Source organism: Vulpes vulpes, chromosome 2 (assembly GCF_048418805.1).
Source record: "Vulpes vulpes isolate BD-2025 chromosome 2, VulVul3, whole genome shotgun sequence".
NCBI classification, from domain to species: Eukaryota; Metazoa; Chordata; class Mammalia; order Carnivora; family Canidae; genus Vulpes; species Vulpes vulpes.
The window spans coordinates 3,112,614-3,136,955 of record NC_132781.1 but is presented as its reverse complement, the minus strand read 5'-3'; the positions used below and the strand labels follow the sequence as shown (position 1 = coordinate 3,136,955).

Sequence of the window (24,342 nt, the reverse complement as noted above, 5' to 3'; positions counted from 1 at the left end):
TCTGTGCCTCCAGCGAGCAGACGCCAGGCCGGGCGACGTGTTCCAGGTCTGAAGCCAGTCCCCGGGGGATCCCTGGTGGCGCAGTGGTTTGGTGCCTGCCTTTGGCCCAGGGCGCGATCCTGGAGACCCGGGATCGAATCCCACGTCGGGCTCCCGGTGCATGGAGCCTGCCTCTCCCTCTGCCTGTGTCTCTGCCTCTCTCTCTCTCTCTCTCTCTCTGTGTGTGTGACTATCATAAATAAATAAAAATTAAAAAAAAAAATGAAGCCAGTCGCCGGCCGGAGGGGAGAGGGCTTTTCAAGTGAGAGACATGCTGGAGGCCCCCCGTCTGGCTCTGGGTGCTCAAGGGTGCTGTGGCAGGAAGGCAGGAGCGGGGTTCGGATTGGGGAGGGCACGCCCGAGCGGGGGACACCCCTGCACCTGGACTCTGAGAGCCCCACAGTGGAGTGACGGTGTTCCCCGAAAGGTATGTCCCCGTCCTGACCCCGAGGACCCGTGCATGTGACTCTGGAAGAAGGGTCTTTGGAGATGTAATTAAGTTAAGGGCCTGGAGATGAGCTCCCCCTGGATGGGGGGGGGCGGGGGGAGCCTGAATCCAGTCACTGGCGTCCTTCCGAGAGGAAGGGGCATGGGAGGTGCGGGGCGTCCTGCTGACGGCCACAGAGGTGGGAGCCGAGCGGCCGCACCACGGAGGCCGCAGCTGCAGACAGAGCCTGGGGCCCACGCGCGCTGGGCGCCTCCCAGGGAACCGGCCCTGCCCACACCGTCATTTCCAACTGTGGCCTCCTGTCCTGGGAGCCGTAGATCTGTCATTTCCAGCTGCGCATGCGGGGCGCCTCGTGCCGGGAACCCCGGGAAGGGAACACAGGCCGGCAGGGATTCCCACCACTCCCGGGTCCAGCGGGGATCGCGGGGAGCCCCTGGATCTGAGGCCGGCCGTTGGGGGGTGCATGGGGGTCGCAGGTGCTGGGCAGGCTCCACTAAGGAGCACGGCAGCTGGTGACGCAGGCAGGTGCTGTCCTAGCCTCACCCTGGCACCTCCCCCCACCCGCTGCTGACCAATCACCCCCCTCGGCCCTCCCGCAGGTCACAGCCCCCGGTGCCTCTGAGCCGTCCCCTCCCCGGCATGTTTGTCTGCAGGGACCCCGGTCTGGCCGCGCCCTCCTGCCCCCACCCGCTCCTGCACCACGCAGGCCCCCTGAAGGCACGCACCGGCCTGGGGCCACCGGCCTGGGACCTGGGCGGTGTGCAGAGGAGCCACCAGGTGGCGGTGGCGGCGGCGGTGGTGGTGGCGGCGGCACAGGAGGCGGGGCCGGGACCGGGCTCTGCTTCCTTCCCTGCGTTTTGCAACAACCACATGCTTGGCCCCGGGCCCTGGCGGCCCCCCCAGCGACATTCCTTCGGAGGATCAGCTGCTGCCACATCAAACCTTTTCTGTCCAGCTCTTGGTGGGGCCCAGGGCCCGCCACCCTCGCCCGGGGCCACGCGGGTGGGGCCCCAGGGGGCCGGCGCGCTTCGGGGCATCCTGGGCTGTGCCAGGCGGCGGCCAAAACCCGAGGCGCGAGGCCCGCGCAGCAAGGGGACGGCCTCTGAAAACCCTTCCTTGCGTCGTAGCTCCTCAATTAAAAATAAATAAATACACGTAAAAACCAGACAATAAAAACCCTTCGTTGCACGAGGGATACACAGGTATTCACGGGGTCAAAGGGTGACCCGCGAACCCCGTCCCCCCAACAGAAGCACGGATGTGGTCCCCTGCTCCTCACCCCTAACCAACAGTGGGGGCGGGGTGGTCCCCCAGGAAGAAGGGTGGGGGTGGCCGTGGGGACTCGGGAGACACCCAGAGTGCTCCGTAGCTCGCGGCTGACCTAGGTCTTCCGTGTCTGCACACGTGTGACCAGAGTCCTCCCGAGCAGTGGGGCGATTCCCCCCCCCTACACTGGCGCGTCCTGGGTTCTAATGGATTCAACTGTTTCTCGGGACATTTGAGTCCCCCCCCCCCAACCCCTGCACTCTGGGCACCTGCGGCTCTCAGGCGCCCCTGGGCTCCGCGCAGCAGGGGTGGGTCCCAATGCGGTGGCGGACCCGGGGCAGCGGGCACATCCGTGGCTGGGCTGCTGGTTCCGGTTCCAACGTCATCACAGGAGTCCCGCTGCCACCTCAGCCTCCCGGCTACGGCTGCTCCTGGGGCGCCTGGGGGGCCCTGTGGGTGAAGCGTCTGCCTTGGGCTCAGGGCGTGATCCCGGGGTCCTGGGGTCGAGCCCCACGTGGGGCTCCCTCCCCCTCTGCCCCTCCCCCCTGCTCGGCTCTATCTCTCTCTAGGAAATAAAAATCTCTAAAAAAAAGGTTAGAGCCATGGTGGGGGGGGGTGTGGTCGTACCTGGGGGGAGGTGCGAGGGACCCCCTGGGGCTGAGGGAAGGGGTGATATGTGGGTGCCTGGCACACAGAGGGAATGCAGACGAACTGAGCTCTGTACTTGATACATGTGTGCGTGTGCACAGTCGCACACCGATCGATGTGGGTACGTACACACATACATACGCACACGGTGTAGACCGGTCAGGCTGTTTCTCAAGGTCCCACGGGCACATGGGGGGTGCGGTCCGGCATTGTGTCCAGGGGCAAACCAGCTGATTCATGGCCGCCTGGGTCACCTGGTACCTCCTGGAGGTGAAGTGCTGGGGACCCTATCGCTGCCCATAAAATAGTCCATAGAACAGAAGGTATTGAAGGATTGCGGGCTCGGGGGCAGCGGTTTCTGATGGGACTAATTTAGATTACTCAGTGTCGGGGATAGATGCTGCGGAAAAGCACCTTTGTCCTTTTCTGCTCCTTCTTCCTGCTTTTTTTTTTTTTTTTAAATTATTTACTCGAGAGAGAGACAGAGACAGCAAGAGAGAGTGTGAGCAGGGAGCCTGATGCAGGACCTGAACCCAGGATCCCGGGATCATGACCTGAACCGGAGGCAGACGCTTAACTGGCTGAGCCACCCAGGCTGCCCCTCCTTCCTGCCTCCTGCAAGGCAGACACAAATGGCTGGAATCCCAGCAGCCGTTATGGACCATGAGGTAACGTCGGGGATGGCAGGCACTGCTGAGACAGTGGCCTGGAAGGGGAGGCGCCTGGCCCCGGAAAGGCTGCCTCACCCCTCCTATGTGAGAGAAGAGAAAGTACGTCCTGTAAGTCACCACTATTGCGGGTTTTCATTATACGAGGCCGAAGCTAAAAATAATCCAGCACAGGTGCATCCATCGGAGATCTGGCTTCGTCGCGTGAGCGGCTGCGCGTCGTGCTAACTATCTCGACTGGCTGATGGACGACCAGACTCCCTGGAGATGCACGGATTCCTCACTAAGATGCAGAGGAAGGAAGGAAGGAAGGAAGGAAGGAAGGAAGGAAGGAAGGAAGGAAGGAAGGAAGGAAGGAAGGAGGGAGGGAGGGAGGGGCCCATCATCCAGGACCCTGCCGAGTGCACTATGTGCAGTTAATCTGCAGCCTCCTGTCTGGACGGACCCGGACAACCCCTGCCCTGAGCGCCCAGGGAAGGAAATGCACTGAGGAAGGAGGCGTGGGGGGCAGGGGCTTCCCGACCCCCAGGGGGAGGATGTGGGTCGGGGTGGGGGTGGTGCCCAGGACCAGAGGGACGCCTTCACAGAGGCCCGCTCCGGCAGAGGACCGCCTGGGCCGTGTCGGGGGTGCGGAGCCGAGTCACGCCGTGCCCTCCTCAGCTGGGAACCTCTCCTCTTCCAAGCCACGACCAGTGTTGGGCCCGAACCCCTGCCCACGGGGACTGAGCTGCCCCTCCACGAGCTAGGCAGGATCTGAGCCACCAGCAGCAGGTGCAGCGGGTCCCCGAGGAGGCGTGGGGATTCGCATCAGCCCGCATCTGGGCACCGCTCCCTCAGCCACCTATAGCCTCACGGGGTGGGTGGGGTGGGGTGGGGGTGCAAGCCTGGTTTCAGGTCCCGCCTAGGACCAGGCGGGAGGGGCTGGCTGCGGCCTCGTCGCCGTCCCCTAGGGACCGAAGGGTGAGCAGACTCTTGCTCTCCACCTGGGTACAGGGAGGGGGGTCGGGGGCCCCGCTGCCTTGGAGGAGGCTAGGGGTTTGGTCAGCGTCTGGGATGGAAGGAGTAGGATGGGGGGGTGGCGGCGCGCACGGGGAAGAGGACGAAGACCGAGGTCTTGGAATGGTCACAGAGGACAAGGATGTTTATATCTCGTGACTGTTCACCCCAAGGCTCCCCAGCAGCGCGGCTCTCTCATGCCACGGAGTCAGGCAGGTGGCTCTGGGGCTGTCACCGCCCCTCCCCGGCAGCGGGCCGTGGGGCAGGGAGGGGCATGGGCTGACCCTGGCCTAGACGCCCGGGCTGATGTGATCTGACCTGTGCTGTGGTGCCCACACCCAGTGGCTTACGATGTTCAGGTGGAGCCCCAAGCCGGGGAGTCAGGACGAGTGGCCCTGACACCTAAGGGACAGGGACGGCAGGTGGAAGAGCCTGGACCTGGGGGACGGCAGCCAGGCCGGAACCACCCCAGTGGCCAGGGAGGAGGACATAAACCCCGTCACCTGCTGCCAAACACAAACCACTGCTCCCAGCCCCCGGCACACACTGGGCTCGTGGCCCCTCCGCGGTTCTCCCGGAGCCAGAACCCGGGCGGGAGGGAGCCAGGCCCGGCCGCCTGAGGGACTTTACACCCGAGGGACCAAGGCTTCCACCGGGAGGCGCCTCCGCGTTCCACTGAATGGGAAGAGGAGACTGGCGCCCGGCCCGTGGAGGCTCCTGCCTCTTGGCCGCTCCAGTGGGCAGAGAAGGGAGGCTCGAGGGGGCCCAGGCGAGCGGGGCCGCTCAAAAGTGCTTGGACGAGGGTAGGAACCGGGGCGGCTCCTCCCACTGCGGGATCCCACGGCTCACGGTGGGCTGCAGGCTTCCCACCCGCAGGGGCCACGGGGCCAGGGCGCTCTGCACGGAGGGTGCTGGTTCCCTGACCAGGCCCGCACCCGGCTGCTGAGGGGCCGGTGGCGGACGGGGGAGCCAGCCGCTGGTGGTGACCGGGGCGACCTCCACCGCACGGGCACGGCTGCCCCCTCCCCCCGACGGCGGTGACGGAGCTACTCACCACGCGGTGGAAGCAATAGGGTCCACTTGTGAGATGTCAAGGGACGGCCACGCGGGTGGCCAAGATGGTAGGTGAGGAGCTGGGGGCCCTGGGGAGGGCAAAGCTGCCGCGGGCCAGGAGGGAGGTTTGTGTCTCTGCTTGTGTCTGCAGTGCCGGCGGGGAAGTGTGCGTGGGGGGGCTGCCGGCGTCTTGGCTGCGCAGCATCCGAACCCCCTCCCATTGGGTGAGCTTTGGGCCGCGGCTTCCCCTTCCCGAGGCCAAGGCGGCCCTGATGCTGGGGCTCAGACCCGGCCCGAGAGGGTCTGGGGACCCTGGCCTGGAGCGTGCCCCACAAAGGAGCAGGGACAGTGCAGAATTCCTGTCCCGCTCGTGGAGGGGGGGCCTCGAGCACCCAAAGCCCGGTGGTGGCAGTGTAGGGGGGACGTCCCCTCGGGGCCCCAGGCTCAGCCCCCCGCCCTGGCCTAGCTTCTGCGGGCCGTGCAGTACCGTTCAGCACGTCCTCGAGGCCGGCCTGCCCTGTGGTGGCTGCTGTTTATTTGCGGCTGTCACCTTGGACGGGCATGGAGGTTGTTTCCAGGTCCCATCCTCACAGGCTGAGTCCCCGTCCCCAACCCCGTCCCCATGCACGGGCTCCGGGGCAGGCAGAGACTCGGCAGGGGCCGCTCCTTCTCCCTGGAGCAATCCCCCTCTCCCGTTCCCACAGGCCCACCTCTCATTCCTCATTCCCTGCGGGATCCAACCCCAAGGGTCCAGCCCGCACCTCCCTCCGCCCCCCCCCTCCTTGGGTCTCCATCCTCCAGTTTTAATGACCCCAGCTCTTTGTCTACTTGCGTCCCGCCCCCAGGGCGCAGCTGCATGAGGACAGGGGCTGCGTGTGCTCACTCTGTGCCCCAGGGCCCAGCACACCCAACGTCTGAGTGCAGAAGAGATTCATGAGAGTGCACGAAGGTGGGAGCTTGGGAGGCACGGTGCAATTTTAGTGATCTCGGTGCAATTTTAGTGATCTCGGATGGGGGACAGCAGAGGGCGAGGAAGTCAAAGTCAGCATGGAAAACCCAACAGCTGCCCCACACAGGTCCCGGGGCTTCTGGACCCGGAATCCGGCTGGGTGGTGGGGGCACTGTGGTGAGCTTTCGTCCAAACCTTCCAGTACCTTCTCTGAGCTCAGGGAGCTCCGTGAAAGCAGGAGGGCCCTCTGGTGGCCGGTGTTGGGGGTGGCTCCAGGCAGGAAGCAGCTGGGGGATGGGATCCCTGGGCTGGGGGACAGGGCCTGGGAGGGGGGGGGGGGCTGGGAGGCCCAGGCTGAGGGGGGGTGGCTGGAAGGCCCAGGCTGGGGGGGGACTGGGAGGCCCAGGCTTGGGGGGGGTGCCTGGGAGGCCCCAAGCTTCCCCGCTCCTGTTTAGTCCACGTCTGAGGAGTTAGTCAGGTAGAAGGGGCGGATGACCACCTGGAAACTGCTGAAGGACCCCCCCAGGCAGGGGAAGAGGGAAGCGCGCCTCGAACTGTTGGTGCCCAGGGCGCTGGGGATCAAGGCCTTCTGTCCTTCAAAATCGGTCACGTCGGCCACGAAGCGCCCCCCACAGCGCATCAGGGCTTTGTTTTCGTAGCCAATGGTGGGATCTGAGTAGTCAGATTTGGAGAGGCCCAGGAGGGGGACCTCGTCAGAGGAGCACGAGAAGCCATAGTTCCAGCAGCTTTGGACGGTGGGAAGGTAGACCAGAGACCAGGAGATGTACTTGTTCTGGAACAGGAAGCTGGGGTGCTGCGGGGTCTGGAAGGACTGGTAGGGGTAGTTCCGGTACCTGGACGAGCGCCTGGAGACAAAGGTGGAGATAGAGGCACTCCAGGTGGGCGAGGTGTACAGCCGGGGCTGGTAGGCGTCCTCGGTGAGGTTCAGGCCTCTGTACTGGGCCAGCAGCCGGAAGGGCACGGTGTGGAATTCCAGCGCCTGCAGGATCTTCTTCTGGAAGAGCGCCTCGTGGCTCCAGTACAGGGACAGGTTAAACTGCAGCTCGAACAGGTGCTCGGGCAGCATCATGGGGAACCGGACCTTGTCCACCAGACGCGCCACCTCCCCGTGGGAAGGACGCCTCTCCTGGCTCCAGACGTCCAGGGCCGTGAGCAGAGCCAGCTCGCTGGGCACAGCCAACTCGCTCCTGGAGAGCAGGAGCTGCAGCAGGGCTGTGGGGACGCTCGGCCAGGCCGTGGCCTGCGTCAGGCCCTCAAAGTTCCAGGCCAGGAACTGCACACACAGCTCCTCCAGCACAGGGTCCTGCGTGGCCAGCGCATACGCATAGAGGTCCAGGGGTGCCTGGAAAGAGGGGTCCTCGGGGAGGAGGATGGCAAAGAGGCTGGCGCAGAAGCTCTGCAGCTGCTGGGCCTCGTAGGCAGAGGCGAGCTTGTGGAAACACTTCACGGACGTCAGGGAGATGTCCAGCCTTCGGGAGTACAAGTACCTGCGGGGGAAGCGAGAGCTGAGCACTCGGCACAGCCCTACCCCTGCCGGGCCGACGGCGCCCCACCATCTACCACGTGTTTGCCATCCTCCCACAGACACCCCTGGGGGGCCAGCTGTTTCAAGAGGCACTTGGTGCCCCATGGATTCATCCTTTGGGTCAATCAACCACGTTCCAGTCTCAGGTTTGCTTAGAGCCATGTGCACTGAACACAGGCAGATCCAGGGTCACTGAGGATGACGCTCCGGCCCTCACCTGTGACAGAGGCAGCCCCCCACCTCCTGGTCTCTGCCTCTGCCGTCACTGCTGTCACCTGTGGCAGGGCGCTGGCGCCAGGAGCATCAGTGTGGCACCGCCCTTTCCTTCCTGCCAGCACATCCCCGGCCGGACCCCTTTAGGTCCTTGCTGGGTGCCCACAGGTACCCCTCTGTCCCCAGCACCTGTCTCATGCCCCCATGACATGGGCATCACCCCGGCCACCCCTAGTCTGCTTCTCCTGCCAACTGGGAGCCCACACTCCCAGTGACCCAGGGACTCCAGCTGGGCCGGGAAGACAGGGATGGATGGGCACTTGCCCTCGTCCTCAAACATAGGCCCTGTGAGGAGGGGCACAGGCTAGCTACCAACTTCTCATACTTGGCTGGAAAGAAACCATTTTAATCTGTTTTAATTGCCATTCGTTGTTTTCTCTTAAATGTTACTTCCTGTTATATAAGCCTTAGGTCTTAAGAATGAAAAGGAACAGTTCATTTTACATGGATGCTTTCTGCATACAAGCCTCTGGGAGGCCCCAGCAGGTAGCCTGGCAGGAGGGGCGACGGCCTGGGTGCAGGAAGGCTGGCCCCCGGGCCTCACCCGGGGCACTGGCTCACGGGCGCTGCCCAGCCTACGGGGTGCACCGTGCAGCCACGCGCCAAGGCCCGGGTAGGACCTAGTGCTGGGTTTGGGGTTGCAGGTGAGCTACCTCACACAAGCGGGGCCAGGACATGAGAAGCGGGAGGATGAATTCAGAAGTAGGTTTTAGGTTCTTGGAAATCTTAGACTGTATCCCTTGTGTTACCTAAGAGGTAGGTGTGTGTGTGTGTGTGTGTGTGTGTGTGTGTGTGTGTGTGTGTGTTTCTGGGCCACCCAATTTCTCCCTAATGCACGCGTGCCTGGGCCTCCCCAGAGGCTGTGTGAAGTGGTGCCCCAGGGCAGGTGGGCGACACCCGGGGCCCCTTCCCAGCTCTGCCCCAGGCCCCTCTAGCAACCTTCCACAAAGCCAGTCCAGGCAGCTTGTTCCTGGTGAATTCCTGACCCAGAGCGTGTGAAGCCTCTTACAATAGTGGCAGTTACCCAGGGAGATTTTTTAAATGATGTTTTGTGAGAGTCGGTGTATCTGTGTGTGTGTGTCAGTGTGGGTGTCAGCGGGGAGTGGGTGAGGCTATGCAGGAGTGTGCAAATGTGTGTGTGTATACACAAGTGTGGCTGCGAGTGCAAGATCATGTACACACGAGTGTGGAATGCACACGACAGTGAGCCCAAGCACATGCACCCACAAGTATGCACATGAGCACACGAGTGAATGTGGGTGTGCACGTTTAAGACCATGTGGACATGTGGATGCTCACAGGTATGTGGGGGGTGAGTGTGTGCGTACGTGTGTGTTGTGCTCACGCCTGTGTTCATGAAAGCACTGACATGCTGGGTGCTGTAGCCCTCAGGTTTGCCATCAGGGGGAGGTGGGTGGGCCCCGCGGACACTGCCCAGGCCCCAGTACCCCCTCCCGGGTACAGTCACCTGATAAAGTCTCTGACGACAGGCAGGCACTCTGCGTCCACCTCCATGGTGACCGTGGAGCCCGGTGCCTTGCACAGGGCCTGGGCCTCGGGGTTGGCAGCCAGGATCAGCCTGTGAGCACAGAAGTGCGGGCCTTCCTCCTCCTGGTCCTTCACCTTCACCCGGATGGACAGGTCACAGCCCCTCTGGCTGTCAAAGATCTGCTCAAGAGCCGCAGAGAGCTCACCCGACAGGTCAAGGGTGTGGGCGCCTCTGGTTTCTAAAAAGGGCAGCGGGGAGCACACGGTTAGGAAGAAGGGGCCCAACCCTCTGCTCCCTGGGCTCAGGCCCTCCATGCCGCTGCTCCATCCTTGAGTGAGTGCTCCCATGGCCTCCCCACCCCGGTGAGGCCCAGGAAGAACAAGTGGACAATAAAACTGGAAGACACAGAGCACCGGGTGAGGTCAGCACGCGGGGTAGAGCAGGGGAGAGGGGGGAGGGGCAAGGGCTGCGCTGTTGGGCGCCTGCCGTCGGGGCAGGGTTGAGGCACACACAGTTTGCTGTTGAAACACGTGGGTGGGTGCTGCCTGCTGTTTCCAGAATGACTAAGGGGCCCCGAGAGGCCAGGGTATAAGGAGGCCACAGTGGGTGTCCTGAGCAGGTGCCACATGGCTCTTGGCCGATGACCAGGGTTAATGGAGCATCTGTGAGCAGCACGGGGGGGAGGGCGGTGGGGAATCCGGGGTCATTGCTGGGAGGGGTGGGCTCCGGGGGTGCCGCGGGGGAGCTCCGCAGAGGCGAGCCACGTGCGCGTGTGGACGGGGAGGGCGTGTGCGCTGCCCACCCGGGCTCACCGTTGCTGCAGACCACGCCGGCGTCCTGGTTGTGCCTGCAGTTACTCTTCATCCAGCCCAGGGACGTGCAGTTGGCCAGCGAGGGCTCTGTCCCCGTGCACTCCACCTCGTCCAGCATGATCGGGCCCTTGCCTGGTGGCACAGCAAGGAGCAGGGGGGCACTGGGGGCGCCGGAGCCCTCCTCCCAAGGGGAAGGGGCCCGAGCACAGGGCTGCTCCCCCGAAGCCTCACTGAGGTGGGGGACGTGGCTGTGGGGGAAGTGCCCTGCAGCACCCCCACCCCGGTGTGAGGTTCCTCTTGGAACACTGGGCCACCGAGCAGCCTCCGCTCCCTACCTGCCCCCACCTCTGGGTATTTGGACTGTTGCCCTGTCCTCAGAACCACAGCTGTGTCGGTGGCCAGCTCCCTGCACCAGACTCTTGGGGGGGGGGGGGCGGCTATTTCAGGAAGGGCCACGCCCTCAGGGAGGGGACAGGATGGGCCTCAGCCAGACAGCCTGTCAGAGCCTCAGTGGTGCTGTTTAGATATTTTTTTTTTTTAATTTTTATTTATTTATGATAGTCACAGAGAGAGAGAGAGAGAGAGAGAGAGAGAGAGGCAGAGACACAGGCAGAGGGAGAAGCAGGCTCCATGCAGGGAGCCTGACGTGGGACTCGATCCCGGGTCTCCAGGATCGCGCCCTGGGCCAAAGGCAGGCGCCAAACTGCTGCGCCACCCAGGGATCCCAGTGGCGCTGTTTAAAGTGTTTGCCAGTGCTCAGTGAGTAGGAACGCCACGTGCAGCTTTTAGGTGACGGTCCCTTCCCAGGACAGGCTGCGTGGTCGTGTGTCTCAGCCCCAGAGGACCTGGGGACGGGCAGGCCTACCTGGCCCAAAGGCGGCTCCACCCAGAGCCTCAGTGGCATTCTCGAACCCCAGGGCCCGGCAGACGACGCTGGCATCCATCAGGTCCCACAAGTTGTCACACACGGTCCCCCACTGGCCACTGTAGAAGATCTCCACGCGGCCCTCGTTGCTGGTGCCCCCATTGGCCAGCCGCATGTCCCCATCTTTCATGCCTATGGTGCTCCCGAGGGAACAAAACCATCAGCAGGGATGAAGACAGGGCAACTGGGCCCCCATCCCAGCTGGGAAGCACCACCCTGCCCCTCACTCCTCCCAACTGGGTGGATCGCTTGTCAAGCTCCCCACAAGGGAGTGCCCACTGCAAATTAGCTTCAAAGCCCCCCATCCATCCTCAAGGGGTCACCCACGGAACCCCCCCAGAGGGTAAAGCACCTCTTCTTGTCTTTGAGGTCTGAGTCCTCCGTCCAGGGAGACAGAAAGGGCAGAAGGGGCAGTTGGAGCCCCCAGCACTCGAGATGGGGTAATGGACCCCAAGGAAGAATGGGGGAGGAAGGGGCCCATGCCGACCCCACCTGAGGGTGCCCGGGGCTTGGTGTGCCACAGCAAGGACCGCCGGGAGGGCTGGGGGGCAAGTCCTGGGCCAGCAGGCCCAGGATCCCCCAGAAACACTGGCAGAGTGGCCGGGTGCCATGTCAAATGGCAATTGTCAGTTGGGGGTGTAGCCAGCCGTCGTGGGGTCACCAGGACCAGGAGGGGCCTCCTGAGCCAGGGGTATAGAGAACATAAGCACCGGCGTCCTGCTCCTCACATTTGTCCCATGGGCTCCTACTGCTCAGACCCTGGCCTGACCCTCCCAGAACCGACAAGCGTCCGTCACTTAGGACAAGCAGGGCTTCCCGCAGGAGAGAAGACCCGGCCTGACCCCAGGAACCTTGCCTCAGTTTTCTGCCGGGAGGGGTCAACGCCGCAGAACGGGGAGCAGCAGCCTCTCAGGCTGCCGCCTTCAGCATGCCTGGCACAGCTCACCTTGAGTCCCAGCCACCAGCAGACACATCCAGAGGACCAGCGGGAGGGCCATGGCCTTTCCTGGGGGGGGCGGGGGAGGCGGCCCTCGTCCTGTGGCAGAAGGAAGCAGCAGGGTCAGACAGCAGAGCTGGACAGCTGTCAGGTACCGGGCCCTATCCTGTAGGGAGGACAGCGGGCAGGCGCAGTCCCTGCTCCTGAGCTGTGTGACAGGTGCCCCAGCGGGGGTCCCTCACCTGACCGAAGGGTGGTCCTCCACGGAGGAGTAAGACTTGTCCAAAGGGGAGGGGGACCAGGGGAGGTCTCCAAGCAGCAGGACAGTGGGCACCAAAGCCCATCTTGGAAAACCAGGCCCTGGGCAAGGCAGCAGTGGGGTCAGGTGGGAACAGTGGAGGGAGGAGGGGGGCCTCCAGGGCCCAGATCAGGAGAGGCCTAGTGGGCCTTGCCAAGGGCAGGGCTTTATCTTTATGTTCAGGCAGTTGGACCCCGGTAGGAGTGCCTGGACAGCTATCAGTGAGCCCCAGGAGGGAGGGGACACATCAGAAAGGAGAAGGGCAAAGGTGGCTGGGGCAGGGGGGTGGGGGAGGGGAGCAGGGCGGCTCTGCAGCTGGCTGGGGGTTGGGGGAGCAGGGGAGGGCAAGGATATGACTATCACCACCAAACCCCAGGAGTCCATGGCCTGGTGTGGACCAAGTAAGCTGCCTCTGAGGTCAGTGTCCCCCAGGACCAGGGTGGGAGAGCCCAGGGCCACCAAGACCACGCTGTGAGCCTGGGCGGGGCACGGGTGGCAGGGGGAGGCCCAGTGCTTCCAACCTTCGCCTGGAGTTGGATTCTTCTTGCTTCCCTAGAATTCTCGGGGCTTGCTTTTCATCTTCATCCCCAACCTGCTCCTCCCCTGACGCCTGCGCCCATGCCCTGAACGTGGAGGAGCCAGTCGTTGTTTCTCTTGGGCTCCTGGCTCAGGTCACGATCAGGGGTCATCCTGGGAATGAGCCCCACGTGGGGCTCCCTGCTCAGCGGGGAGCCTGCTGCTCCCTCTCCCTCTGCTCATGTGTGCTCACTCTCTCACTCGCTCTGTCTCTCAAATAAATAAAACCTTAAAAAAAAAAAAAGAGAGAGAGAACCCTGCGGCCCCGCCCCCTCCTAGGCCCAGCAAGCACAGCGCCCCTGAGGTCCCACGGGCGCCCAGGCTGCCCCTGGGGTGGTCGTGGCCACCTGCTGTAGCCTGGCTCCCTGGTGCGGGGAGCTGGGATAGGGCTCTGCCTGCCCCGGCTCATTCGGTGCCTTTTGCAAACTAGGAGAAAAAAGATGCTCTTCCCTTGGACAGGGGGAGGCCTGGAGCAAAGTGCACACACTGGCAGGAGCACACTGGGCTGAACTCCACGTGGGCTTGGCCCTTTGTCCCGCTGAGCAGCCCCAGCAACCGTACAGAGACCCTGAGGATCTGTGAGCAGCATCGACGGCCCCGGGGCGGAGGAAGAGCACCGGGTCCCCAGGTGCGTGCACCAGGGACATTACACCCACTAGACTACACTGCCTAGAGCTAGGAACACCCACCTGGGAGCAGGAGGCGGGAGCTTACCTGCCGGAGGCGCGACTACTGATGGCTGCCCTGGAGCCCTCACTTCCCGCCGCAGGCTGCCCTTCACCCCAGAGAACCCTCCCAGGGAGGCGTGTGGTCAGGCTGGTCCCAGGAAATACCGGAGAAGACTGAGTGGAGTTTCGATTTCTAGAAACCACCTGACTTGGGTTCCTTCTGGGGTTGGCTGTCAACAAGGCTTCTGAGCCCCTCCCTCCCCTCGGCTCTGACGGGATGCGGGGGTGGGGGTAGGGGTGGGGGTGGGGGTGGGGGCGCAGCGAGCAACAGCTACACTCTAAATGTGGACGGGCCCCAAGGGCTGGCGCTGGGGGCGCTGGGGGCCGGCGGGACGTAGGGGCAGGGCAGAGGGTGGGGCGCAGGCACTCCTGGGTCTGGCACCCCGTTAGGCGTCTCCGTGGCTCGGAGCGCTGGGCATGCCGGACCTCCCAGGGAGGGCCCCTCTGCGAGGCTGCACAGAGCGGGAGGGAGGCCCCGAGGCACGAGAGACAACATGCCCAGGTATGCCGCCCGCGAGTGGGAGAGCCGGGCCCACACGCAGCAGTGATGCCCGGAGCCCACCCTGGTCACCAGCGGAGGACGCAGCCACCCCCAGTGACGGCTCTTCTCACCCCCGGTGGCCGGTGGCCGCAGCCTCTGGAGTGGCTGTGACATGCTGAGCGCATCTCACAGCCATCCCTGGCCTCCTGCAGAAAGCAGCCCTGGGGGAAGCACAGTCTGTCGCTCCCAGGCTGTGTTCAGGACCCCAGGAAGCCTGCGGATCTGCGTCCCGCGGTGTGACCCAGAGCGGGACGGGGCCATAATCGCAGCAGCAGGTGCAGCGAGTCGGCTTCAGGCTCAGCGAGCACGCGGACGTCCTGGGGGCAAGGCCAGCTGAGGATGCAGGTGAGGGCAGGGCTGAGACAGAGAAGTAGGTCCTGACGCTGTGGTCTGAGCGCCTGGGTCCCGCCGGCCATGAAGTCAAGGTCAAGTCCTGGGATTTGCGGTTAAACGAGGCAATCGATGCCTTCTACTGTTTTGGTCACCTCACCCCAAGGTTTGGGAGGAGAGCTGTCCCCTAGAATGTCCTCAGGTTCTCTTCAGCCTAGTGGCTCTCAACCTGGTCTGCACATGAGAATCACCTGGGTGTTTTACAAAGTCCCGATGCCTAGGTCCCCTCAGTCACCATCTCTGGGGTGAGGACACGCTTGGGCATTTTAAAGCATTCCAGGTGGCTGGCATGTGCAACCAGGCCTGAGAGCCGCTGGCGGAGACACTGTTTCCCTGGCAGCCTGTGGTCCCAGGGAGTGAGCCCCGAGGTCAAGCATTTAATGGCTATTTGCCGAGACGTGAGGTTTTAGGGAGCCGCATAGTTCATCTCGCTCCCTGCAGTCACACTGTAGATATGCAGGGGGGGAGAAGCATCTGGAAATAGCGCTGGCAAAAGAGACTGTGGCGAGTTTTAAAATCCTATCCACGGCCGCCTGGGTGGCTCAGCGGTTTGGCACCTGCCTTCAGCCCAGGGCGTGATCCTGGGGTCCTGGGATCGAGTCCCACATCGGGTTCCCCGCAGGGAGTCTGCTTCTCCCTCTGCCTGTGTCTCTGCCTCTCTCTCTCTGTGTCTCTCATGAATAAATAAATTAAATCTTTAAAAAAATAAAATAAAAGGCAGATGAAGAAGCCTCAGGTTGGTTGGCACAGGACCTCCAGAACCTTCCTTCACGTCATTTCCACTGAGTCCTGCCCAAACAAGTTGCCTGTCAGGGAGAGGAGACAAAGAACGTCCTTTGGAAGGTGTTGGTGATGTTAACTCCCCAAATAAAACTGCCGGTTATCTTACCACCAAAAATCAGTTTATTCAGGAAGAGCAGGGAGTTGCAACTGGGAATAAGTAACAAGGGGCAGACCCACAGGCAGGTCCATGGAACCAAAAGGAGGCGCCTCTCTTATAGGGGGGAGGGGGTCCCTGGAGGCATCTGGGAGGGGGAAGTGTGGGGGCTTCTCACTGCGCGCAATTGCAGGGGGAGGAAGAAGCCTTCCTTCCTCCAGGTGGGTAGGAAAGTGGCGTCGGGTGCCAGGTGGCCTGCAGGTGGCCTCGGGGCTGGCTGTGGGAGCTCCCCCCGCCGGCCGCCCCACTCCGTTCTAAACTTTCCTGCTAGGAATTTTCGGTGGCATGTTTAAAACTCAAGTTGCAGACTCTTTAGCCCCACAGTCCTGGGAAGTCCTTCGACTTGAGGGGAGTAAAATGTAAGGCTGAGGCCTCTTGGGGAGCTCAGAGTACGGGCACCTGCTCCCCGGGGCGCTCAGTCCTGCCTCCACCCCACCGAGGACCGTCCACTGAGATGGGAAGTAGCTGCTCTTCTCAGCCCCTTCAGAGGTGAGAAAGGAGAGGTGCCGGGAAGCAGAATCTGCCCAGTCATCCGTCTGGGGGGGACGGAGCTGGGCATTCAGGCCCACGCTTTTTCTTTAAAAAAAAAAAAAAACAACTGGCTTGACATACAACCTACATATAAAGTGCGTGGATTGAATGAGCTTTGACAAAGGTATGCAGATGGCGGCCGTGGCCACAGCTCTGATCCACAGATTGTTCTCATCACCCCAGAAGTGCCCTTGTGTCCCTCGGCAGTTGTCCCTCCTTGGCCACCACTGATCTGTGTTCTAGAATTTCATATAAACAAGAAACATACTATATGCAATGTTTTCTATCCGGCTGCTCTTACTTAGAGCCTTGCTCTTGAGATTTGCTCATGTCATGCAAATACCATGAACCGGTTCATTGCCCCCCCCCCCCCCCCCCCCAGTTCCAGCCCCTCATACGGACAGGCTACAGTTTGCTTATGCACTGATGGACATCCGGGACATTCCGAGGTTTTGATTATTGTGAATGAAGCTCTTGAGACCATTTGGGAGGGACGCCTGGGTGGCTCAGCAACTGAGCATCTGCCTTCAGCTCGGGGTGTGACCCCAGGGTCCTGGGATCGAGTCCTGCCTCAGGCTCCCCATGGGGAGCCTGCTTCTCCCTCTGCCTGTGTCTCTGCCTCTCTCCCTTTCTCTTTCGCTCCCTCTGTCTCTCATGAATAATCTTAAAAACAAAAACAAAAAAAGACCATTTAGGGAGCAGACTTGGTGTGAACGTAGCTTTGTTTTCTTTTGTGTAAGATACCTAGGGATAGGGTTACTGGGTCAGGAGAGAGATGTTTAACTTTTTCGTTTCTTTCTTTTTTTTTTTTTAGATTATTTACTTATTTATTTATTAGAGACACACACAGAGAGAGAGAGAGAGAGAGAGAGAGAGAGACAGGCAGAGGGAGAAGCGGGCTTCTCACCAGGAGTCCGACACGGGACTCGATCCCGGATCTCCAGGATCACACCCTGGACCGAAGGTGGCACGAAACCGCTGAGCCACCTGGGCTGATCTTTTCGTTTCTTTTAAGGAGGCTCCACCCCCAGCTTGGGGCTTGAACTCACAACCCTGAGATCAAGAGTCGGGCTCTTCACCGACTGAGCCACCTGGGTGCCCGGGATATCTAACTTTTTAGGAAACTGCCAAACTGCTTCCCACAGTGGCCTGACCATTCTGCATCCCTGCTGGCAATTGTATGAGTGTCCCAGCAGCTCTAAATCCTCACCAATACTTGGCATTACCAGTCTTTTTAATTTTGTCCACTGTGGTGGGTACGCAGCAGGGTCTCAGTGTGGTTTTAACGGCTAGCTAGCACTGTTGAGCATCTCTTCATATGCTTGTCACTCATACGTCCTCTTTGGTGAAGCACCTGCTTAGATCTCAGGCATGTATTTTTATGTATTTATTATTTTTTAAAAGTTTGTTCTTGAATTATTATTATTATTATTTTAGATTTCATTTACTTATTTGAGAGAGAGCAAGCAGGAGCGGGGAGAGGGGCAGATGGAGAAGCACATTCCCTGCTGAGCAGGGAGCCTGACGTGGGACTTGATCCCAGGACCAGGATCTCAGGTCATGACCTGAGCCGAAGGCAAACGCTTCACCGACTGAACCACCCAGGTGCCCCATCAGACCATGTTTTAAATCGAGCTGTTTGTCTTATTACCGGGTTGTACACATTCTTTACATACTCTAGATGCAAGTCCTTGAGCAGAGAAGATCTGCAAATGTTGTTTTTATCTTCTCGTGCCTTTGCATCTTAACAGTGTCTTCTGAAGGAGGAAGGTTTCAAATCTGGATGAAGCTCAAAAGTCTCAACCTTTTGGTGTCGTGCTGAAGAAGTAAAATGCCTGACCCAAAGTCTGCTGTCTTTTAGGGTCTTGTCGTGTTGGCTCTGTGTTTCATCCTGTGATCTATTCTGAGGTAATTTTGCACATGGTGGGAGTTAAGGGCTTCAATCATCTGTTTCCAGGTAGATCAGAGTTGTCCCAACACCATCTACACAGTCATTTCCCCCCACTGAACTACTTGGTCCAAAATTCACTGACCACACACACAGGGGTCTATTTATGGGCTCCTTACTGTTGCTTTGATTTATATGCCTATTGTTCTTCTGCTAATACAATAGCTCTGATTGCTTACAGCCTAATATAAGAAGTCCAGACGCCAGATACTCTAAGTCTTTTGACTTTTTTTTTTCAAAATTGGGTATTCCCATCCATGAAGACAGCATATTGTTCTATTTATTTGGGTCTCTTTTGGTCTCACCTGTGTTTTGCAGCTTCAGCCTATAGATCTTGCACATGTTTATGTCTATTTATTATTTCATGGTTTCTGATTGTTCACAGTAGCCACATAGAAACAAGTTAAATTCTGTACGTGCGCCATGCATCCTTTAATTTTGCTAAACTCAACTGGTAGTTCTGGGAGCTACCTTTTGGAGATTTCTGAGGCTTTTCTATCTAGTCAATCTTGACAGCTGTACTCTCTCTTCCAGTCTGAATGACTCTCTTCTCGTTGCCCAATTCCATTGTCTGGGACACCCCAGAGGACTGTGAATACAAGTGATGAGAACGTCAGTGTCCTGGGTCTGATTACTGTGCTTACAGTTGGGATAACCGTACGGTGTTAGCACTGGAGAAGGCTGCACAAAGGGGACAGACCAATACTGTCCTAGTTTTGCAACATCTAGGTGGTTTAAAATGATTCTAATATAAGAAGTTAAGTGGTGGGGGCAAGTGCTGAAAGTGGACGTTCCTGCCTTGGTCCCAGAAGTCTGAGGAAAACAGTCTTGTAGCACAAAGTATGACACAAGCTATAGGTTTTTTTGCAGATGTCTTTTATCGAGTTAGAGACGTTCCTTTTATGCCTAGTTTGCTTCATAGGTTGATTTGTTTTTAAATCATGAATGGGTGGTGAATTTTGTCAAATGCTTTTTCTGTGTCTTTGGAGATGATCATATGGTGATCATCAATGTGGTGGGTTACATCGATTTTAGACTATTAAATCAACCTTACATTCCCTAGTAAACCACATTTTCTCATGAATTATTTTCACTTTTATAGAAGGGTGGATTCAACCAGCTAAATCTTTGCCAAAGATTTTTCCATCTATGTTCATGAGGGATACTGGTCTACACTTTTCTTTTCTTGTAATACATTTGTCTGGTTTTGGTATTAGCATAGTGGTGCCCCCATAAATGAGCCAGGAAGTGTTCCAACTTCCAAAATCATGGGAGGGTTTGTGTGGGGTTGGTATAATTTCTTCCTTCAATCTCTGGGACAATTCACCAGTAAAACCCTTTGTGCTCAGAATTTTCTTTGCATGGAGGCAATTTATTTTTGTTTTATTTAAATATTTTTTAACAATTTTATTAAGGTATAACTTGCTTTGAGACATACCTATTTATTTATTTATTTATTTATTTTTAAAGATTTATTTATTTATGACAGACATAGAGAGAGAGAGAGAGAGAGAGAGGCAGAGACACAGGAGGAGGGAGAAGCAGGCCCCATGCCGGGAGCCTGACGTGGGAATCCCGGGACTCCAGGATCGCGCCCTGGGCCAAAGGCAGGTGCCAAACCGCTGAGCCACCCAGGGATCCCCGAGACATACCAATTTAAAGTGTACATGATAGGATTAAACATTTGGGAAGAACTTAATGGTACTTTTTTCCACTCGTTTCCAATATGACTTTTGGGACTTTTCTTTTTGCCGGTCAGTTATGCGTTGAACACATGAGGGTACCATGAGGGTACCATGTGGGTTAAAGTCACCACCTGGGCAAGTCGAGTCTCATGGTTTCTCAGAGCCCCGAGGGCTGGTTTTCAGGTCCCTGCTTCTCCATCAGCGATTCCCTATATGGTCCTGCCCCAGGCTGACGCACTCTGGCTTCTCCCCGGACAGCTTTCCTGGAAGTGTTCTCGCGAGGACTGCCAAGAACACCAGGTCCCCCTTGTTGCTCAGCGACCCCCCATACTTCCAGACCTTCTTACTTGACCTCCCAGCAGGAAATGGATGGCTCCAAATGGGGGTGATGTAAGGAGGCTTCAAGAAAGGGACCATTTCCAAGGTGTGAGCGTGCAAGTGGAGAGTGGTATCTGGGGCTTGGACCACTCTCAGGCCAGCAGGGGGGAGGGCAGGGAGCGGTCCCTGGAGCATAGGCAGAGAGAGTAGAGGGACCTATCTCTCGAGAGACCGTGCCTGAGACAACCTTGGGAGGGAATCAGGAACCCCCAGCTCCTCCTCCCTCCTGCCAGTCAGGGTCATCCCAGAGGGCAGAGGTGAGGCTCACTCAGGTCAGCCTGGGACCAGAGCAGGGCAGGCAAGGGAAAGGGAAGGAAGGTCTTAAGAGACGAAGGGACTGCGGGTACACTTGGCTTTAAGACCTCACACTCTCGCTGCTTCTCCTATTCCAGTTCAGGCCTCTCTTCTGTATCAGCCCCTCCCTTTCTAGTGCTCCTGAGCTTCGATGTAGAGCTTCCTAGGATTCTGCACGCCTGTGGGAACGGTCTCATCCCTGCAGCTCCACAGACACGCTAATGAAGCCCTAATGGGTGTAGACCTCACTCCCGGGATCCTCATCACCCAATCATCCTGACAGCTGCAACGCAATGGGTGAGTGCATCTACCTCACTAAGCATCAGGAGCACTCATGACAGCATCTTCCCTTTATAGATGAGGAACCTAAAGGACAGAGTGGTTAGACAAGCTGTCCCACGTCACACAGCAGAAATCTCACGGCCAGGACTGGAGCCTGCGAGTGATTTCACAGCCTGTATTTTTTAATTAATTAATTAATTAATTAATTAGACAGAGAGAGAGACAGACAGACAGACAGAGGAGCAGGAGAGGGAGAAGCAGGCTCCCCGCTGAGCAGGGAGCCAGATGTGGGACTCCATACCAGGATCCTGGGATCATGACCTGAGCTGAAGGCAGACAGTTCATCAACTGAGCCACCCAGGTGTCCTGTCAAAGCCTGTGTGTGTGTGTGTGTGTGTGCGTGTGTGTATGAGAGACACAGAGAGAGAAAGAGGCAGAGACACAGGCAGAGGGAGAAACAGGCTCCATGCAGGGAGCCCGATGTGGGACTCGATCCTGGGTCTCCAAGATCACGCCTGGGTCCGAAGGCAGATGCTCAACTGCTGAGCCACCCAGGTGTCCCTCCTTCTATTTTTTTAAAAAGATTTTATTTATTTATTTATAAGAGACACAGAAAGTGAGGCAGAGACATAGGCAGAGGGAGAAGCAGGCTTCGTGCAGTGAGCCCGATGTGGGACTCAGTCCTAGGACCCCAGGATCACACCTTGGGCTGAAGGGAGGCACTCACCGCTGAGCCACCCAGGCATCCCACACAGCCTATATTCTTAACCATCATGACCAAAAGAGCTTCTTCAGATTCAGGAAAAGTTGGGACTGGATGATTCATTTTCCAGAAAAGTCCCCATCTTGCCTGTCCCACAAACTCCTGTGACATGTCAGACCTCTGCCCCAAACAGAAGGACAGAGCGCACCCTTCGGTGAATCATGGTGGCTCGGGCATTCCCACAGATCCTTGGTCACCAGCCAACATGGACCAGGAAACAAAGAGAACTCACAGTCCCCTCTGGCACTTTATTGTTTACAAAACAATGGGTCCAGTTGGAAGGAACACAATCATTATGCTTACAGCAGCAAATACAGAAACAAAAATTGTCTAGCTTTAAAGAGTCGAAAATCACTGACAGTGAAAATGTTCTTCGGGGCACCTAGGCCGTGGCTGAAGTGCCATCAGAAAGGTCTCAACTTAGTAACTGTTCCAAGTTCTTCCGCCTTCCTAATTTCGGATCTGCTTTAAAAACACACATAGCCCCAACACCAGTGATGTTTATCAAGGTGGTGGGTCAGAGGGCCTCGCTAGGCAAAGTCAGAAAGGACTAGGGTCTTCCAGGCTATGTCCAGTGGGATCCAAGTTCCAGAGAAACGTGTCACGTTCTTTTGCCAGTTGTTTTATGGCGGCAGAAACACACAGCAGTGCAGGAGGGATCCTTGCTGGGTTCCTTCCTAGCAGCTGTTTTAGAGTCTGTGAGCCAGGGGGTCCAAAGTCAGTGACATCAGAGCCTACAAGATGGCCCTTCCCAGACCATCACGGCACCCCACATCCTCCTGAGGGGTGAGGGAGCTTACAGTAGGGCCCTTCTTGGCTCCAGGCCTGGCTGAACCATCCTAACCCCCCTGTCTTTGTTCCGGAGCATGGAGAAGAGGCCACAAGGCCAAGCAGGGTTTGTGTGAAGTTTCCAGAAAAGGGGCTGCAAGCTCCCCAAGAAAGGGAGACAAAAAGGTCAGGGGACGGAAGCCATGGGGCCAGGCAGGTGTCACCTATAACCTCTTGGGGACAGAGCCCAGTGCCCGAGACCCAGGGAGGGTGTGGCAGGACCTAGGCTCCCGCTTGAGTCAGGAAGTGAAAGATAACCATTTGTGGAAGTCTTTAAAGGCATGACAATTTCTGATGGTTGCTAATAAAAAGCAACATTTTACCTTTGCATCCTTTGACCAAGGACTTGGAAATGCTTAAAAACTTGCTTACCAACTGTCAGGACTTAATTCCAATCTCCTCTGCTGCTGGGAATGAAGTTGTTAACTAAGGGACTTTGCTCTGTGTGATCAGATTTGGTGATTCCACTCTGAGAAAGAAAATTGGTTTAATTAAGTTAGCAATTAAAACTTCAAAGTGCTGCACGGCCACAGAATTTTCCTGAAGGGAAAAAAAAAAAAACGGAGTTGCTCACACGAAGTGGAGATTGTCTGCTGTGAAGCTGAGGACGAACGAGCAAGCTTCTGTCCTTTCTTGCAGAATTTAGGGCGATGCATCCCTGGAGGCCTGCCCTCACTCATACAGCCCTTTAACGCTCTGCAGTGTAGACAGATTCTTTTCCAAGGACCTGGGGAAATGGATCTAAAGCACGAGGTTCACGAAGAAGGAAGAAAAGGAGGTGGCCTGGGAGCTCCTGAAGGGCAGGTCCACTTCGGACTTGTTGTTTCATCCCCACAGTGCTTGACACATAGTAGGAGCTCAAGAAACATTTATTGAACAGAAGAACAAATGGAAAGAGGAGAAAGGGAGGTCGGATGCAGGAAGGGCGAGGCCGGGTTACGGAGGAGGGGCCCCAGCTTAGGACGCCTGCAGGGGCTGGCTCCCACCACCAGATGGCAGTGCCCAAGATGCACGGGTTGGCGCACGGCACACGGCGCACGGCGGGGACCTTCCGGGATGGCGGGGACCCAAGACTCCCAGCTCCGCCTCCTAACCCTGGGGCTGAAACCCCTGAACCAGGGACGCACTGCAGAGTTCCGAAAAGGAAACAAAAGCAAACCAAAACCACAGAAAAGTGCAGTCCTCTGGTTTTTATAAAATTTCAGTCCTGATGGAGCTGAGAACTGTCCACCGCTGGGCCTTGCTGGGCTGAATTTTGTCAATTTAAATAAACTCTATTCCTTCATACTTGACGTTTCCGATCTTGGTCTCTGGCAGCAGGAAGCGGCCGTCCAGGGTGAAGGCCATGATGTAGGTGGCGATCTGGCCCCCGTCCTCCTCAGACTTGAGGGCCACGATGATCTGGTCGTCAGTGTTGGGGATAAACTTGAAGGAGGAGAAGCCGTGCGTGGGGACTACCTCCCCCACGTGGCTGACAGAGATGTCGCCGAAGTCCTGGGCGGCGCTCAGGAGCAGGTTGGTGCCCTTGTGCTCGTCGTCCTTCTCGCTGTAGCGCTCGTGGCTGGCCCGGCGCGGCAGGAAAAACCACCGCTGCAGCGTGTCACTCCAGCAGGCAGACTCGTGAATGAGGTAGCCTGGGGACACATGACAGACCCACGGGTCACCAGACCACCCGGGGGGGGGGGGTTGGCCCCACCCTGCCCAGGACCAGGGAGTGCGCGAGACCCGCCACCGCACAGCAGAGCTTGCTTCCCGCACGGGCTTCACGCTGCCGGCCGGCCACTGGGGCAGCATCCCTGCTCGATCCTCTTCAGACCTCCCTGTGTCCTACAGGCCTCTCCACCTGTCCTTGCTCTCGATCACCCGGAGTAACAAAGACCGCACGGGCCAGTCTGTCCCTGGTGCCCCATCTCTGGTCACCTGTGGCCATGAGTTCTGTCTGCATTTCTGCTTCCTCGGTGCTAAGGAGCACGAAGAGTGAGCCCGGGGGAAGGGGGCGAGATAAACAGGCAGGGTTGATTTGTGAGGAAGAGATCGGGGTTGGGGGGAGGCTAGCTCGAAGTTGAAAAGGAAGTAGCATGCCCTCCTACGTGGGGGCGAAGCAATGTCCTCGG

At 58.5% G+C, this 24,342-nt stretch overlaps 1 protein-coding gene and 1 long non-coding RNA gene across 9 annotated transcripts in view; one reads left to right on the top strand and one right to left on the bottom strand.

Annotated features, from left to right (window-relative positions):
* Window positions 1–6,075: 6,075 nt before the first annotated feature.
* Window positions 6,076–24,342, bottom strand: part of LOC112920862 (soluble calcium-activated nucleotidase 1) — a 32,220-nt gene continuing 13,953 nt past the window's right edge. For 4 of the 8 annotated variants that reach the window (XM_072746490.1, XM_072746491.1, XM_025999875.2 and 1 more), the window contains exons 4-8: window positions 12,059–12,148; window positions 11,053–11,244; window positions 10,188–10,319; window positions 9,355–9,613; window positions 6,076–7,575 (exon numbers count right to left, since the gene is read on the bottom strand). In XM_072746490.1, coding sequence (XP_072602591.1) covers window positions 6,519–7,575; window positions 9,355–9,613; window positions 10,188–10,319; window positions 11,053–11,244; window positions 12,059–12,148 — 1,730 coding nt within the window. In that variant the 3' untranslated portion in view covers window positions 6,076–6,518. Of the gene's footprint in view, window positions 7,576–9,354; window positions 9,614–10,187; window positions 10,320–11,052; window positions 11,245–12,058; window positions 12,149–13,637; window positions 13,803–21,628; window positions 23,863–24,342 lie in introns of those variants that run through there. The other 4 variants (XM_072746493.1, XM_072746492.1, XM_025999877.2 and 1 more) reach the window with 2 other exon arrangements.
* Window positions 13,832–23,515, top strand: LOC140597668 (uncharacterized). The gene is made up of 4 exons (XR_011999482.1): window positions 13,832–14,537; window positions 17,802–17,958; window positions 19,942–20,652; window positions 21,534–23,515. It is a non-coding gene; the product is annotated as an uncharacterized lncRNA (long non-coding RNA).